Source organism: Manacus candei, unplaced genomic scaffold (assembly GCF_025592945.1).
Source record: "Manacus candei isolate 608988 ecotype Guabito, Panama unplaced genomic scaffold, ASM2559294v1 h1tg000059l, whole genome shotgun sequence".
In the NCBI taxonomy this organism is placed as follows: domain Eukaryota; kingdom Metazoa; phylum Chordata; class Aves; order Passeriformes; family Pipridae; genus Manacus; species Manacus candei.
Genome location: NW_026138107.1, coordinates 735,577 through 754,389, shown reverse-complemented (window position 1 = coordinate 754,389; position 18,813 = coordinate 735,577). Strand labels below are relative to the sequence as shown.

At 42.1% G+C, this 18,813-nt stretch overlaps 1 protein-coding gene across 3 annotated transcripts in view; it reads right to left on the bottom strand.

The window, feature by feature from the left end:
- DYM (dymeclin) overlaps nt 1–18,813 on the bottom strand; it is a 213,578-nt gene that overhangs the window by 39,916 nt on the left and 154,849 nt on the right. For all 3 annotated transcript variants that reach the window (XM_051803671.1, XM_051803670.1, XM_051803672.1), the window contains one exon: nt 3,450–3,632. In XM_051803671.1, the coding sequence (XP_051659631.1) occupies nt 3,450–3,632 (183 nt within the window). The remainder of the gene's footprint in view (nt 1–3,449; nt 3,633–18,813) is intronic.

Sequence of the window (18,813 nt, the reverse complement as noted above, 5' to 3'; positions counted from 1 at the left end):
ATTTCCTCATAGAAAGGGCTGTCAGGCATTGGCACAGGCTGCCCAGGGCACTGGTGGAGTCCCCATCCCTGGAGGGATTTAAAAGCCATGTGGATGTGGCACTTGGGGACATGGGTCAGTGGTGGCCTTGGCAGTGCTGGGGGAAAAGCTGGACTCCACAGTCTTGGAGGGCTTTTCCAACCTAAATGATTCTGTGATTCGAAATCCAGCTAAGATGTCACCAGCATGAGTAGGCTTAGAGGACACCTCCAGGCTGTTCTCCATTTCCATACCCACACAGAACAACAGCAGATGCCTCTTTCTATTTGCACCATCAAGTACTCATTATTACCTCCTCAGAATATTTTCCAACTAATTCTCCATCAAATTTTTAGCCTTTTCACCTCTTCCATGCTTCCTGTTGGTTGATGAGAACATTATGCGCAACAGAGTAAAAACAGTAAGTATTAAAGTCAATATATGTCATATCTATTTTATATATTCTTGACAAGGCAAACTGGCAACTGTTCTGGTGTCCAAAACTCACTACAGACTTCACATATTCTGTATTTTGGTCATATTTCTTCAATATGGAACATTACCATGCTGTCTGTTAGTTTTTCTGCATGAAATACAAATCTGGACTACAGTTTAGGATCAGAGAATCTCATACCAATTGGTGGGTGGAATTTGCTGGAGCAGAGGGATGTCAAAGTGACCCAGAGTGTAACATGCACCTTCTGCTCAGGTGGATCTCTAGTGCCATCTGATGATGGGAATCACAGAATCCCAGAATGGCTAGGGTTGCAAGGGACCTTAAAGATCATCTCATTCCACTCTCTGCCATTGGCAGGGACACCTTCCACTAGAACAGGTTGCTCCAAGCCCTGTCCAACCTGGACTTCAACACTTCCTGGGATGGGGCAGCCACAGCTTCTCTGGCCTTGGACACTTCCAGGGATCCAAGGGCAGACACAGCTTCTCTGGGCAACCTGTACCAGGGCCTCCCCACTCTCCCAGCCAAGAATTCCTTCCCAATATCCCATCTAACCCTGCCCTCTGGTAGCGGGAAGCCATTCCCCCTTGTCCTGCCACTCCATGCCATTGTCAAAAACTACACTCATGGTTCCACTGTAGCATGGGTGCAGATAATCCAAACCCACTTTGCTGTTTAATGACCAGAGAAAGTACCAAGAGAGGGCTGTAGCACAGCCTCTGTAGACATACTTGGGGGCTTCAGAACGGTAATTTCTCTTCCCCAGTCTTTCATTACCAAAAGCTGCAACAGCTTCTTATTCCACCTGCAATTTACACAGTTTGTGCCACAAAATTCCATTGAAACCCAACACAGCTCCCCAATACATGGGAAGTTGTTGGATCCATCCTCTTCTGAATAACCAGCCTTGGCCACACAAAAAGCCTGGCCAGCTCACTATTCTGTTTGAAAGCAGGCTGTGATGGATGCTTAAATGAGAGCAGGAAAAGAATAGGGAGATCCTCCCCATGAATACATCCTCTCAGCCTCCAGCAACATACAGTTTAGAAATTTATTGAGCCAAATCTTAAAAGTTTTTCTTTTATGACTCCTTTTAGAGCACATCTGCATTTCAGACATCCACAGTGTCCCACACAGCCATGAGGGTGGAGTTCCCAGCTCTAACACTGCAGAGAAAAGCCTGACAAGTTCTCAGAGAGAGAAACTCGTTTTTGCTTTTCTCAGACCCTGCCCACATGGTCCCAGGCAAGCTCCCTGCAGTGTGTACAGTAAAACTAACATGATTTGCCACTTTTTCAAGGGATAGTAAGATCAGTTAGAATGTTTTGGCTGTAGCACACAAGACAAAGATTGGTTCTGTACAGGATGGTAGTGCTGCCAATACTGTGTATGAAGTGCAGGACGTGACAGGGTAGACGAGGAGTCAGCTGAATCTCATCTTTTATTCAGATCTACAAGCCTGACAGCTCTCACCACTTGCCAGCTGGTGACAGGTACATTTTAAAAAAAAATAATTTTAAAAAATCTTTTTTTTGACATCCTCGCTTCTCTAACAAAGGAGCTATTTTAAAATTCAACATGCTCCCTTGGAAAGCCTTAAATAGTTTCTGAATGCAACTGGCATTATGCTGTAAGCCAATATTAAATAGTTTTGGGGAGGAATAGTTTAAATTTTTGAGGAAAACCAACATGTAAGTGTTACAAAGGAAAGGACATCCTGCTATCTGTGGGAGGCACGGGGCTGCACGCAGAAGGATCTGGACACCACCAGTTACCCTGAATTTGGATGAGTAACCAGAGAAGGTCCCTATCTCAGTCAGGAATGAAGACTACTGTTATCTTCACTGCACCATATCCTCTTTACACAAGCTGAAAACACCTTGTCCTAATCATCCAGGCTGTATCACGGTGGCTGTAGTCTGCAGCTGCTGAAAGTTTGGAGAGTTTTGAGCTTCAAGTTCTCATCTCTCCAAGCTCTTGCATGACCAGAAAAATATGAAGTGATAAGAGAAGGGATAGGTACAGAGCAGGATTTCAGTTCCACTTTTAAAATTACCCTCCTTTATGGACCAGCAGATTTTTATCCACACTAAATGTGTTATTCACTGCAGCAAGAGATTTAGCACCCTGCTCAGCCCTCCCTTTCAGTATTTTGCATCTAGTGTGGCTTCATGCATTGCTCAGCTCTGCAAATACGGACTGGAAGAAAGGGAAACGTTTTTTTACACGTAAAATTTTTCTAGTAGGAATAATTTTTCAAGTTCTCAATATGAGCATTAAAGCCACTATCAGATGCAGCAATAATTAACAACTGCTTCCCAAAGTCACACACCATAGAGAGCCACAGTGGTTGCAGTTTCTCATCCACAGCTATTTTCTTTTGTTTTTTTTTTTCTAAAATGTTTCCTTATCCAATGGGAAGGTTGTTGTTTGTAGGTGAAAACAACACACAGCCCAGAAAATATGGCAGCTGAAGCCTGCTCTTAGGTATTGAAAAATAATTCCCTGTGATCATTAATAAGCTGGTGATGGGAGTCAGAGAAAAAAAAAAAGGATTGTTTGATGATGAAAATCTGCTTTTGCTCTCCTGACAGACCAGTTTCTATCAAGGGGCAGTAAAGAGAAGCTGATGCTGTCCTCCCTTTGGAGGGGTGAAAGATGTGTCAAAGCTTGGGAATTCCTTATCAGAGGCAACTCAAAATCCCTCTGACTCTGCTGAGTTAAAGATATGGGAAAAGGTTGTTAAAGAAATTAGAGGGTTGGAACTAGCTGGTCTTCAAGGACTCTTCCAACCCAAACCATTCTGTGTTTCTGTGTTGCCCCAAAGGTATTACAACGGAGACCCAGAAAATAGGAAAGAGAAACTCAAACTCAACACGTTAAAACAAACCGATGAAAGTGATGAATATTTCCACCTCTCAAAGGAGATCAAATAACCACGTGCAAACCACCTCTGGTATCACATGCCACTCACCAGATCTATGTTTTGCATGATGTCCTGGAAGGAAGGGTGAGTCCGGAACTGCTCGAAGAGATCCCGCTTGTAGAGCAGCGCATACACCAGGTTCGGGTTGTGATGGAGGGAATTCGTCAGGCAGGAGTTGATGATCTCCAGCATCATTCTGATCACCTCCTCGATCACGTTCAGGTCTTGTGCCTTTAAGAAAGGAATAAAAGGTTAGCGTGCCCTTTTCCGTTGTAAAATACACTGAGTAATAAAGGCAGCGCACATGTAATTATTATTAATGGAGCTATTAGATGGTTAATGTCTCTCTGGTGAGCAAATCTGGCACCCCAGTATCTGGAAAGAGACGTGTTTTCTCCTGTAATCACCAAAATTTTAATTGAAATGCATCACACTAGTATTCGGCCTCACAGCTTGATTCTCTCAACAGGAGCCATCTCCTCATGACATAAAGCATTATCTTATAGCAATCAGCCAAATTCACCAAGGGTTAAATGAACTTAGTCTTCTCAACCTTTCCCATGCTAAGTAAAAGCACTTCAGTTTATATTTAATTTAACACATTTTCTGTTGAGCCCCTGCTTGGGGGAGGAGGGAGAGGGAGAAGAGAGAAAAAATATCAGAAAAATAAAAAATGGCTGGTGAAAGAGAAAAGCAAAGACAGCACAAGTAAAACCGACTGGATCAAACCCCACTGCACCTTGAACGTCCATCACTGTTACCAGACTTTGTCCTTCTGAGCTTTTTTTAAAAAACTATTTTTCTGGCATTGAAGAATACTTGTAATAAATGAAAAAGAAGAAGTCTCCTTTTGTAGTGCACTAAGCTTTAACACTCAAGATAAACTTGTAGAGCTTTTCATCTTGTCAGTGCCTTTGACAAACCATTCCTGATGATTCTGAAACTCAAAACTTTCTAAGCTGAACAAGCTGGCATATGAACTCCTGCCAGCCTTCTGAATTTCTCTCCCTGAGCTTCACATCACGATATTTCCAATATGATCATTCAGATTGGAGAGCTGTCTATCCTCCTTTGGAATAGAGTTAATAAAGGCAATTCTACCTTGCTTGTACCGTTTGGTCTCTCCATCACATCAAACACAGGACTGGGAGACTTTACAGGTCTGGCAAGAATGTGAATCACATTAAACCAGCCTGAGTTTTTCTGCTGGGTACAAAACCACTGAAATCACCAATATTTCCCTTTACCAACTGCCCACAAAGCTCATTCTCTGAGTTACCACATGGCACTTAAATTCTTCATAATAAGGCAGTACTTGTAACAGCATTTTGTTGGACTGCCATTCAACCTGTATATAGTTATTTTCTACTATAAAGTAGCACTGTAGGAATTGTTACTTGCCAGATGTACATTCTTATCAAGGCAGAAGACAACACAGGAAGTTTTTGCTGTCCTGTTTAGACTCATGAAGAGCAAAATTCTTTGCTACCACTCTGGCTGCTTTCAATGCAAAGCAAAGGTGCATTTCTTCCTGAAACTGTAGATCACAGAATCCCAGAACAGTTTGGATTGGAAGGGACCTGAAAGACCATCTCTTTCCACCCCCTGCCATGGGCAGGGACACCTTCCCCTATTCCAGGCTGCTCCAAGCCACATCCAACCTGGCCTTGGACACTTCCAGAGATCCAGGGGCAGCCACAGCTTCTCTGGACAACCTGTGCCAGGGCCTCAGAACCCTCCCAGCCAGGATTTCCTTCCCAGTATCCCATCTAACCCTACCCTCTAGCAGTGGGAATGAAATAACTGCTTCAGCTGCAATCTGAAGAAAAATCCACACGTAACTTATCTTGGTGGTGATGCTTGCCTATCAACCTGGATTTATTTCAGAATATGCTGGATTATGGTGTGTTTTTAAAAGCTCTAAGCACTGGTATAATTCCCTCCCCCATGCAGCAAGGTGAGCTGCTGAGCAAGACACTATCCTAAAATACAGACTACATGACTTTTACAGAACATTATGATTCAGAATCAAGTGAGATCTACCCAGTTACCAGAAAGGTAAGAAACTGCACAACTACTTTTCAAAAATTAAATGCTTTTTAATAAAATATATTCACCTTAAACCCCAGACACACAGCTAGATGAAGCATAAAGCATTGCTAACCATCTCCAACTAGGTTGGAGACTGCTGGTGGTCAGCTTCAATCAATGAAAAGTTGCAGAAGTTATTGCTCAGTAATTAAATATAAAGTTTTTAGGAGCTGATGGACAGAATCAACCATCTGTTTTTCAGCTGCCATGTTCCAGGTGAAGAATCTGGGACTCTAGTGAAGGAAAACAGGAGATACATTGAAGATTTTTACCCACAACTGACTAGACCAAAAAAAAATAAGTTATAAGAAGAATGACCTCCATGAAAGATAGAGAAGTGGGACTGAATCCTGGTATTGCATATACGTTATCAGAAGAACTGTACTCTCCTATAATTAGTGATAGAAGCATTTCTAAAGGCTTAGAAGTCTTCAAAACAAAGGAAAAAACAAGCCAAGAGCCAAGGACAGCATCTGGACGAGATAATGGAGAAATGCTGTAAGAGCTGATAAAATGTCGTGTGATTTTTCTGCTCTGTATCACCAGTATCAGGGTACAGTCCCTCTGCACCCAGACATAGCATCGAGACAGGTATAAACACGGCTACAAAAATGTTTTGCCGTCGAAGTTTATCACCCTGTGTATTATTTTCAGAGTAGCTGAACACATCTGAAACGCTGCATGTGTATGGCCAAGTCAAGGACTACCCCACCATCCTCAGCAGCAGAGTAAGACTGTGATGTTTTTGACTGGATTAGCTGTTATATGGAAAGAAAAGCCAGATATTGATTTGCAGGGGATGAATAGACACGTTTCAACCTATTAAACAGTACGTTTAACCGAGAGGAGTTCAAAGTAACAGCATTTTCCTATGCTTACAATTGACAAATTCAATGTGGCATTCACATTTAAAATTATTACAGTATTCCTTTACAGAACAGGGCTCAGAAAATGGCTCTGTTGACACTGATGTGTACCAAACCTCCACCACCTTTTTTTTGGCTTTTTCATTTATACCCCTGGAAATAATTATACCAATAATTAAAAGAAAGGTGGCAACTAAAAGCTTGGTACTGACTCTGTGAGACTTAAATTAAAACAGCAAAGGGGATGGGAATGCAGTCACAGCATCAAAGGGTAATCCTAGGGAACCACCTCATGTTCCTTCTCCAGAGAGGAATTAAATGTGGTGCTTTTCTTGCAAAGATTCTAATTTTTAAGGCAAAAAGCCAGATGCTTGGTCATGTTCTAGCTGTACAAGGAATAAACCAGGCAGCGACAGCTACAAGAAGCCAGGTAGAGTTCTGGGTAGTCTGGGTCTCTTTTGTTAAAAGAAAAAGGAAAAAACAAGTGATCACGCCAGAGGAAAGAGAATGGAAACAATCTGAGAGGATGCAGGGGAAAATATGACAAATGAGAACGTTATCTGGAGAAAAACAGTTTGAGTTTGATAAACACTATGAAGGAAGACACAAAAGTGCAAAAGCAAGGCACATGACGGGCAGAGTTGGATGTTCTTGGATCTGACCAGGCTGGAATACTGTTGCTTTCCTTACTGCAATACAATTGCTAATTAGCATGTCATCCTCCTGGGCAAAGAGTTCCGGATTCAATACTTACACACTGACGCGTAAAACCAGTTGAAAAGTATATGGCTTATAAAAACCAAAGAAGTCAAGCAGCCTAACAGCAAACCCCAGGCATGTGCTCATAGTTTGGTTCCTTACAGACATATTTACCCATCAAAACACTGTCAGTGGAGGCTGCAAAAATTCAGTGTCACCAAAAACCTGTTTAATTTAGGGTACCCATCTTCTGGTTCCCACAATAGAACATTCTGAGTGCTCATCTTTCTAATTCAATTTGACGTCAAATTAATTGTAATTTTTGTAATAATAAAGAACTGGTAAATAAAGTTCTGTTATGAGTTAATGCAAATCTCCAGCCTCTAAATGTCAACAGTTCTGAGGAGATAAAGGGAGGCACGTCCTTGTATGATTCAGCTTAAGTTTGTATAACCATCCCTCGTGGGGATGGCCCCACAATCTGAGCTGGGGTAACACTTCAACTGCCCGTTACCAGCAGTGACAGCACAGCTGTATCCAAGGAAATGTTGGGAGTCTTAATTTCAGGCTGAAATGATGAATGAAATAATTATTTTCTTTAGGTTAAAAATTTAGACTTTCAATATGTAAAGGGGGCTTATAAGAAAGATGGGGGCAGAGTTCTCTGTAGGGTCTGTAGCAGTAAGAAAAGGGGTGATGGTTTTAAACTGAAAGAGGGGAGATTCAGACCAGATGTAAGAAGAAATTGTTTGCAATGAGAGAGGTAAAACACTGGAACAGCCTGCCCAGAGAAGCTGTGGCTTTCCCATGCCTGGAAGTGTCCCAGGCCAGCTTGGATGGGGCTTGGAGCAATTTGGAATTGTAGAATGCGTCCCTGCCCGTGGCAGGAGGTGGAACGAGATGATCTTTAAGATCCCTTCCAATCCAAACCATTCTGGGATTCTGTTCCATGATTCTAAAAACTACTGGTGCACAAACTTAAGTCTCATATCATGTCCACATAACAACTACATATTTCAGATTATATATTATTATCTATCATTATGTATTTATTTATAGCAAACTAGAATTCACTTAAATGAAACAATTTTTTTCCCCCTGTTATACCTGGATGTATAGTAATCCCCAGTCCAAAGTAACAAATAATTTTAAGCCTAAACAGGTCTACTTTGCAACTTTTTTTACAAATCTGAGATCTAATAGAGCACCCTTTCCTTTGTGGCAAGATCCATATGAATGGTGTTATGCACCACACGACAACGAGTATATCGATCCAGGTTGCTGCTGCCTACTAAAGAAGCTCCATTTCTCACTGTGCATCCATATTGCAGTAATTTTCCAGACAAACAGTGCTTTCAGCTAAACAACTACTAAATGTACAGCTAGCACAAAAAAGCAGGAAGAAGTTAATCTGCCTCAAAAAACAAAACCTGAGCAGGGATGGGTAAGGCAATACCCTACAATTCTACAATGTAAACAGGGTAAAAAAATCAACACAACAGGAAAGGCACATGGTACTGAAGTCTTAATCCAAAGAAACCTGATGAAGTAAAGTCAGTGCGTCACATGTAATAGCAAAAGAAACATGCGATGGAAATGCAGCCTGACAAAAAAAACAACATGTCCAAACGCAGTCCTGAACTTATTGCTTATGACAATAAATGGCTTTCAGCAAGTGGGATCTTGCTGCCAGTAATAGGATGCTTTGACATATGAATTTTCAAAAGGGCAAGTTTCTTTATGTCACAGCTTGGTGGCTTTAGTTCACAACAACTGACACTGCAGGTCCCTCTCCAGCAGAGCAAGGAGTGCACACAGTATGAAAAAGCTGTGAAGAAGCTACTTAAAACAGCTGGAGACACTGTAACAGTTTCCTTCCCAGGAACTCCACAATTCACATCAGCAAAACCACCTTGGACTCACCACTCACCCAGGTAGTTCTGAGTGACCACTTAAAGGGCATCTGCTCCCTTTGCCTAAGTCAGAGAATCCCAGAATGGCTTGGGTTAGAAGGAAACTTAAAGCTCATCTCATTCTACTCCACTGCCATAGGCAGGGAACCTTCCACTAGAATAGGCTGCTCCAAGCCCCATCCAACCTGGACTTGGACACTTCCAGGGATCCAGGGGCAGACACAACTTCTCTGGGAAACCTGGGCCAGGATCTCACCATCCTCCCAGCCAGGAATTCCTTCCCAATATCCCATCTAACCCTGCCCTCTGGCAATGAGAAGCCATTGCCCCCTTGTCCTGTCCCTCCATCCCTTGTCCCAAGTCCCTCTCCAGGCCCTGGAAGGGGCTCTCAGGTCTCCCTGGAGCCTTCTCTTCTCCAGGTGAACCCCCCCAGCTCTCCCAGCCTGGCTCCAGAGCAGAGGGGCTCCAGCCCTTGGAGTATCTCTGTGGCCTCCTCTGGACTCTCTCCAACAGCTCCACATCCCTGTGCTGTTGTGGACCCCAGAGTTGGAGGCAGCTCTGCAGGTGGGGTCAAGTCCTCCTCTCCCAGCCAGGCAGTATGTAGGAAGAGGAGTCAGAGGAAGGCGCAGCAAGCACCAGGTACAGCACTCCATATATCAGGGAGGGCTGCACCATGTCTGTGTTGCTGCACCCACAGTGGGACCCACCCATCATCCTCAGCTCTGGGGCCGAAAGCTTCCATGTGGATACAGGGATAGAAGAAAGGTGAGGGTGGACGTTGCCCAGGCAACATTAATTATGGCTTTTCTCCATTCTGAGCCCCTATTCACGATGACTCACTATAATTTTTCATCAGTGAGATTCCATAATTTGCAAACACAAATCATAAAAATTTCTAGTCATAAATGACTACTTCCTTCATGACGCAGACATGACTATAAAGGCAATTTTGTCAGCAATGGAAAACAAATGGACACACATCCCGAATATTTAACAGATACCAAAAAGACTAAGAATGCCAAATTAACCCCAAACAGCTCCTGCCATTCCTTTTACCAGGGAGAAACAAGGAGGAAAAATTTGGTAAACTGTTCCAGATCCATAAGCTGCAGCCACAAAATGTATAGCTGAATGAACAGTTCAGATCATTTTCCATCACACTTTTTTTTCATCTGGCTTTGTACATGCTAAGGAATACTTCAAATAATTATGTTTTTGGACATTCAGTAGTTAGTTCTTCTATGCCTGCCTGAAAGCCACCCATTACAGATTCCAGGGTGGTTTTCCACACTCTTCTGTGTGGAATAGACAAGTGACACTTCAGGGAATTTCACCTTGATAACACAATTTAACAGCATCTACAATTATAAATGATGTAAACTTCCCTTTCCTTTTTAAAGAGGAATATCTACAGTTAAATAGTTTCAAATAATTTATTTTTAGTTGCTTTAAGAGAAGCATATGTATCTTGTTTGTATTAGCTTTGGGGAGATTCCAAGAGAGCTGTCTGAATTTCCTGCATTTTCAGCAGAAAATAAAACCTTCAACAAAATAAACTCGCTCTGCCAAAGGAGTGGAAGAGCGGAGGGGAAAGAAGGAAGCTCACAAGAAAGCTGTTCTTACCCTCACTGAGCAAAGGAACTTCAAAGCCAAGCCTTTGGTGACCGGAATCTTATCTTCATCTCTTTTACTGGCAATACACTTCAGCTGTTCTATGTCAAACCCAGACAACTTTTGGTCAAGTAGGTATTAAGTGAAAAAATGCAGGGCCTATGGTGATTATAGCCTCAAAAAGTAACTCTGGCATCTCTGATCACTGCTTAGAAATGAAAGCAGAGCTGTCACACCAGAGCAAAGTTTGTTGCCAGACACTTTACTAAACAAACTGTCCATTCTGACACTCCTTCACTGCCCTCCTGAATAACTGAGCAAGCTAAAAGGGCAGGTTTTCACCCATGTCCAGCCAGCCCATGTGGTAACACAACATTTCCAATGAGGAACATGGTGCTTCTAGCCTGTACCACGATGCCAAAGCTCACCACAGCCCACAACACGGTGACGCTGTAGGAGATGCCGTGGTGGTGTGTCCTGTCCCAGGGAAAAAGGCCCAGGAGCTGCTGCTCCAAGGGAAAACACACTAAATGACACCTGCCAAGGCAGCAAACCCAACTGCTTGGAAGAAACCCTGTCTGCCACAGGGTTGGGCTTCAATAGCCACTGGCCAAGGAAAGACAAAGCTGTTTCTGAGGGCACGTGTATATGCAAGTGAAGGTGTAGGTGCTTTAGGTAGTTCTTATGTGACTTCATTGTGTTTGTTATCCAGCTGACCCACAGCTAATGCACAGCTCATCTCCTGGCCACACCTTCACTTCCATCTCTTCTTCCATCCATCCTTGCTATCTTGGAAATTCCAATCCTAAAACACTTCATGTTGAAATAACTTAATTTAGCCTTTACCTCTCTCAAAGTCCAAAATCAATCAAAAATACTATAAAATAGCCCAAATTCCCTCAGTGCTTTACTGATTCTTGGTGATGCTTCATCATCCTAGACCTCTACCCATTTTACCTGTTTACTGAGGACTTTACAGTTCAAAGAATCTCAGAATGGTTTGGTTTGGAAGGGACCTTAAAGCTCATCTTGTTCCGTTGGCAAGGGACACCTTCCACTAGGCCAGGGTGCTCAAAGCCCCCATGATCAATCAATCAAATCAAATTATTTTCATCCCAGCTAGCTTAGAAAAAGTAAATTACTATGCTAGGCATCTCTTCAAGAGGCAAGTCTAAGTCCACCAAGAAGCTCCAGCACAAGGGGGTCCACCTCAGTGCCCAAAAAACCTGACAGTCACCGGCTAGGGGCTCCAACATTGCACACGAAAGAAGACAGCATTTCCAAACCACATTCAACAATGACAACAAAATGCAAATATGGTTTAGTAGAACTAAACCCAATCATTGTCTAAGGTACCACAAAACTGGGGAAGCAACTGCTGCTAGGAAAATGACAGCATTCCTGCTAAGAAAATTAAAGTTAAAACTGTGAATTTGTATTTTTGTCAAATCATACTTGAAATACTAATGAGGTTCTCTTGCTGTTGAAAGGAAATGGAGATTTCTCCACTTCTCCTTGAAACTAAGCACTGTTCCCTAGAGGTATGGGAAGATTTTGTTTAGTTTGACTGGTAGAACAGGAAAGGACAAGTTCCCTATGCAACCCCAACTCCACCATACAAAGGTAAATAGATCATTATGATACAGGCTTTAATTAACAGAACCCATCTACCTTGAGAAGAGTTCAAGGACTTTAGAGACATTCCTCAAGTGAAAAATTTCTGATTCCAGCCCTACACACTCAGCTTAGCTGCAAAATGTCACCAACAAATCAGTTTGGAGGAGTCATTCAGCAATTACTGCTGTGGGAACTGAAATCGTGATACTCATCATGGAATCACAGAATGGTTTGGGTTGGAAAGGACCGTGAAGACCATCTCATTCCAATCCCTATTCCACCAGTAGGGACACCTTCCCCTATTCCAGGTTGCTCCAAGCCACATCCAACCTAGCCTTGGACACTTCCAGGGATCCAGGGGCAGACACAGCTTCTCTGGGAAACTTGTGCCAGGGCCTCAGAACCCTCCCAGCCAGCAATTCCTTTCCAATATCCCATCTAATCCTGCCCTCTGGCAGTGGAAAGCCATTCCCCCTTGTCCTGCCACTCCATGATCCAGTAAAAAGTCCCTCTCCATTTTCTTGTAGGCTCCCTTCAGGTACTTCCTAATTCAATTTTTTTCAATTGCATGGTAGGTGTAATACAACACAAAGTTTCTCATTTATGTGTTTGATGCATAATGGTACTTACTGAAATCTATAGACTTACAAGTATATGTCTGAAAGACAATTTCTGAAGAACATCTTTGAAAGGAAGTAAGTGGTCTTCCAAGAAGGAACAAACAACAATTGCGTAGGTTGGTACAGTCACTACATACACACTCATTTTTGTGTTTCAGTATCTATCTAAGTAGAGATTTAATCATCCTTGTCATATCTTTATTGCTGCTTTAGAATGGGTTCTTAACCTTTTCATCCTATGTGATGTTTTGAAGTAGAGAAAGCCTTATTTCTATCATGAAGAAGAATAAGATGGAAAAATACGACATCTTGCAAACGGCCAGAAAAAAAGACCAATTAGCAATTTAAACCAAACAGTTTTCTTCACATTTTTCCTTCACACCTCCCAAACTTTCCTCTGTACAGTACACCACAGTTACAGGATTTATCCACTAGTTCTTTATAGCCCCAACATCATCTCCGGCTATATTATCAACTATATTCTTCACCCTCGTATTATGTTTAGCAGTAACAACTATGATACTCATTGCAAAAATTATATATACACATATATTAGCATATTTCCCATGAATCAACAGCTGTCATTCAAGAAAATCACTCAGTGCCACAGATTACTCAAATCTTGGGCTCAGTTCTGGGCTCCTTCATGACAAGAGAGACATTGAAGGGCTGGAAGGGAACGGAGCTGGGGAAGGGTCTGGAGCAGCAGGAGCAGCTGAGGGAGCTGGGGGGGCTCATCCTGGAGAAAAGGAGGCTCAGGGGGGACCTTCTGGCTCTGCAACTCCCTGATGGATCCGGGGGGAGTAGCTGGGGTCTTCTCCCAAGGAGCAAGGGAAGGGATGAAAGTAAACAGAATCAAGCTGTGCCAGGGGATGTTAAAGGTTGGATATCGGGAAAATTTCCTCATGGAAAGGGCTGTCAGGCATTGGCACAGGCTGCCCAGGGTAGTGGTGGAGTCCCCATCCCTGGAGGGATTTAAAAGCTGTGTGGATGTGGCACTTGGGGATGTGGGTTACTGGTGGCCTTGGCAGTGCTGGGGGAAAAGCTGGACTTGATTATTTTAGAGGGCTTCTCCAACATAAACCTGTGATTCAACAATTTTGCAGACCTACCTTTAGTGTCTAAGCGATTTTAATTGGGAAGATATCAAACCAACCTGAACATACAGCAATCCCTGACTAAAGCTGTGAGTTGCACAGAAGGTGAATTCCTAAGTTCTCCTCTGGTTCCACACTGATTAGATCCTGTGGTTCAGCATCTCTGCCATGAGATTTCAAAACCATTACTGACTTGGAACTATGACAGTTGTCTCCCACTGAAAGTACCACTCTGAATAATTTTGACTCTGTCTAAGGGAAGAAACATGACAAGACTGTGTAATCCAAGTTCTCAATAACAACACAGCCTGTGTGGAGTTTCCATAATTTCTATACTATCCAAGCAGAAGATCTTCCGGTCCTGATGACACACAGGATATCAGTGGGAAAAGTCAGTGCTGCTCTCTACCCAGCAGCCAAAGGATTATGTATTCCTGCCCTTGGGGTGAAAATTGCTATTGAAATTTCTGTGGGAGGCATAAGAAAGTCAAGAAGGCATTTGCAGAGCAGACATATCCATCATTACAACGTGGGGAATGCCAAGGAGGCAAGCGAAGGGGTGTTACTGCTGAGGCCACACTGCCCCTGATTCCACAGTGCAAGACTCCTGCTCTGCTCAGACACCAACAATCACTGCAAAGGTAAACCAAGGTGGGCAGCACATTGATAGAAAATCACAACAAAATGCAAAAAACCCCTGCTGACGGCCTCATGACAATATCAGGCATGTTTAAAAATAGTAGTGACGTAAAAAAGGTTGATTCAACATGTTGCTGTTCATGTAGAAGGTGACTGTGTGCGCACAGAAAACTTCTAATGGTGGTTCAGTATGAAGGACCAGCAGTGCATGATAAAAAATGTCAGGTATCAGGTGAGAGACACTTGATAAGGGGATATGGTAGCAAATTCTCAAACTGCTGTGAGCAGTAATATGCTGCTTTACAGCCATCATCTTACACCAAAGTTGAAGATAAATCATGGAGAGGGCTTTTATTTCTCATGATATATTAAGAGATAGCAGCATGGTTAGGAAAGTAATTCAGAAATAAACTCTTTATGAGACCACTTGGCATACATACATATTCATTCTTTCAGTGGTGTTAAATATTCTGAAAATTAAAGGGGATAGATTAACAAAGGTGTGAGAAGTCAATTATATTAAAAGGAAAAATTGCATTACTGATCTTTGAAGTGGTGTGCAGTATAAAGGATCTATAGATAAGTCCTTTTAAAATATTACAAAGTATAAGAAAGTGTTTTTATTTGTTTTCCTCTTACCTTACCAACTCTTCAAAACGAGTCACTGTCGGTAAAAGTATCATTTAATCAATTAAGATTGGCCCAAAAAACCTCCATGAACGAATTTCAGTACCCGCTTTCTCCAGTTGGATAAACTGCAAATCATAAGGAGATAAGAAACAGCCCTTCTGAGGGCTGATAGCAGAAAAACCAAATAAATGGGGTAACTTTTTGATTGAATGCTGGTTTTACTACATTCCATCTTACTTTTCAAGGACACTTGGACACAAGGACGCTGTATCAGTTCTGAAAAACACAGGCGGATGACCACTGCTCTGCTTCCTGCTCAATGCTCTGGAAGCACAAAGCAGCTGTAGCCTGAAGGCCAAAACCCAATCCTTTAACTGAGATTTGGAAAACTCAAAACTCACATGAAATAATTGTGGAAGTCTGTGTACATAGGCACGTGTTCCCAAATGAACCATAAGCAACAGATGACATTTTGTCAAATGTTGAAGCAAAACACTCTTGATAGAAATACGTAAAAACTGCATTATCCAGCTAAATAAAATTTCCTGGAATATTTATGAAGCCTCATCTATTTTGGGACCAAATTTAATTTTGTGCAGCCTGGTTCATCAAGTGCAGCAGTGACAGACAGGGACAAGATGAAAGATTACTGCTGAAAGGCAGAGAAGCACCTGGGTATGTTGTATATCCATCTGGAGTCAGTCGACTCTTCCTCAGCAAAATCTTGTACATGATTATGATTGTTTACCTATAGTCTACACTAAGTTTTCTAATGAATTTTAAATAACATAGTCTACCACAAGGTCAGATGGCTAATTTTTTGCAGAAAAATGATTTTATATTTCAGAAAAAGTCCATGAAGCCTTTTTCCATAGGAATGTAACATGACTCTTCCTATTGACTTGATATATCAAAATCTAAAAGATCAGTGTGAGAATGGGAAAACTTATCATTATTTGTTCTGGTAACTCTTTTGTGGCTGCACTGAGTAAACATCTCATTTCTCTGCAAGTGCCACAGATTAGTTGCTGGTGAATGGCTGAAAGACTCGCTTTTAGGAACTGCAACATCCATTTTCCCAGTTTATTTAGGGAGAGGAGATACACTTGAGATAATGATTCTGATTGCAGTGAACAAAACAAATTGAACGTGCAATGTTACAATAAATCCTATTTTCTCTAGAACAGGACGGTTGTTTTTTGTTATTAGCAAACATTATCTTTGAGGTCAAGAGTTTGGGTTAGTACACACATAAATGATGGAGTGGAACAGGCTCTGTACACATTGTACCAGCTTGATGGCAACAAAAATGGATCAGAACACAGTGTATTTGATGAAAATGTCGTATATTCAGTAGCAGGACACAGCTTGGGCTCCAGCCTAAATAAGTACAAGAGCATCTGTGGAAGAGCTCCACCACATTCCAGAAACATATCTGAAAGACAATTTTAAGAAGAAAAGGTATCTTAATTGTCCCAGCTTTGTTTCAGACGAAGGCAATCAGACATCTCCCAACAGTGCTGGGGACAAGAAGTACAGGAGTATTAAATACCAGAAATATATTAGAGAATTTTCTCATGAATGTTTTAAAAGATACTTTCCTGACATGGCTTTATATTTGGTATTTCACTGGTAGAAAACAGATGTAGAGTATGACTATCAGCTTCTTGGTTTGGTTTTCTATTTTGTTTTGTTATGTTTTTCTGTTTTGAGTCTTTGTTTTGTGTTTTTAAAATGTCTTTCCCCCTTATTTTCCCCTAAAACATGAGAAAAATTTAAGTTGGCATAAATTAAGAAAGAAAAAAAAAGAGTATTTTTCATATGTGTTATTCCAAACCTTCTCCTGCTGTTGCTGTAGTTAAACCCTAGGAAGCCAGACATCAACTGAAAGCATCGTCCCAGGTTGCTCCAAGCTCTGTCCAGCCTGGTCTTGGACACTTCCAGGGATTCAGAGGTAGACACAGCTTCTCAGGGAAACCTCTGCCAGGGCCTCATCACCCTCACAGACACTGATTCCTTCCCAATAGCCCATCTAACCCTGCCCTCTGGCAGTGGGAAGCCATTCCCCCTTGTGCTGTCCCTCCATCCCTTGTCCCAAGTCCCTCTCCAGCTCTCCTGGAGCCCCTTTAGGCACTGGAAGGGGCTCTCAGGTCCCCCTGCAGCCTTCTTTTCTCCAGCTGAACACCCCCAGCCCTCTGTATCTAACTGAGACCTTGTTAAGAATTGCTACTTTTTGTCCAAATTCTGTGTTATTATTTCTGTAATTAACCAATTCTGTGGAATAACTCCAATTTATAAAAACTGATCCAGCATACAAAATGTGCAGTGTATTCCTGTAATTCGCTTAGTTCCTGATCCACAAAAAAATGAAACATTTCAAAGAAATTGCTGGTTACATGTAAGAGAATTAAAAGTTTATCTTTCCAATTGCACCCGTGAAACACATTAGGGTGTCTCTATACAATGCAATAAACATGAGTAAGAGAGATTCTTACAAATTTCTATTTCTTCTAAATACACTCTTCACATGTTTTGAGAGGTTTCCTGTGAGAGTTGAGGACCACGAAGAAGAACAGTATCAGAGATGGAAGAAAGCATTACAAGAATCCATGGAAGAGGAAGATGAAGTTTGAACATAAGGGACTTTCAGCAAATACAATGGAATGAGTGGTTTTTGATGTTTGTTACATTTTCCCACTTTGTACTCCCACACTTTTATGAAAAATCCCCTCACGTTGTTTATTCCTTTTATCCCCATGTTCTGATTGGTTGTGTAGCTGCCGCAACGCAAATGTTCCATACAAGGTTATGCCTCTCCCCTTTAACCCTTATAGAGATGTAACCCCTCCTTATTCTCCCTGCTAAGGTGAGTTCCCTCCTTCTCTTTCCCTAAATGTCATGTTCACACCCCCGGTTCCAGAATGTTCCTTTCTTCCCCTATATAAAGGGGTAGCCATGTTAATAAAGGGCTTACTTACTTGCTCATCCACCTACATACCTACAACGAACCCTGAGTAAGCGTCCCTTATTTCCCCGCTGGGCCGTAACAAACGGCACCCAAGGCGTGAGGCAGGTTTTGTAGGTCCTTCACACTGAAGGAACTCGCCTGCCCACCAAGGCACGAGTATTGCCGGAGAGAGAGGTGAGAGGCGTACTCCGACGGCCTCTCCCAGCTGAACGGCGGACACGCGCTACGAGCGGGCTGATCCACGCACCCAAAAAGAAAGAGGTGAGCAGCTGCGGGCAACACATCTTTTCCTGTGATTTCCTCTACCCATTCCAATCAAAAATTTAATCATGGGAGCTCAGCTATCAAGGAGCGAAAATGAAGTATACCACAATTTAAAAACATTAATTGATCAACATGGCCATACTTATGATAAAAATTCGCTAAAGTCACTAGCCAAATGGATAGAAAAAAGAAAAGAATCAGTCTCTGAAATTCTAAATTATGAGGAATGGGACAAAATTGGAGAAAAATTGTGGAAAGCAAGCGATAGGGGAGACAAACTTGCAATTAAATCGCTAATAGCCTGGCGAACGATTTTACTCATAGTAAAACAACAGAGAAAGACAAGACAAAAAAGTCCTTGGAGAGATTCAATGCCTCAAAATGGTAGCTCTCCTGT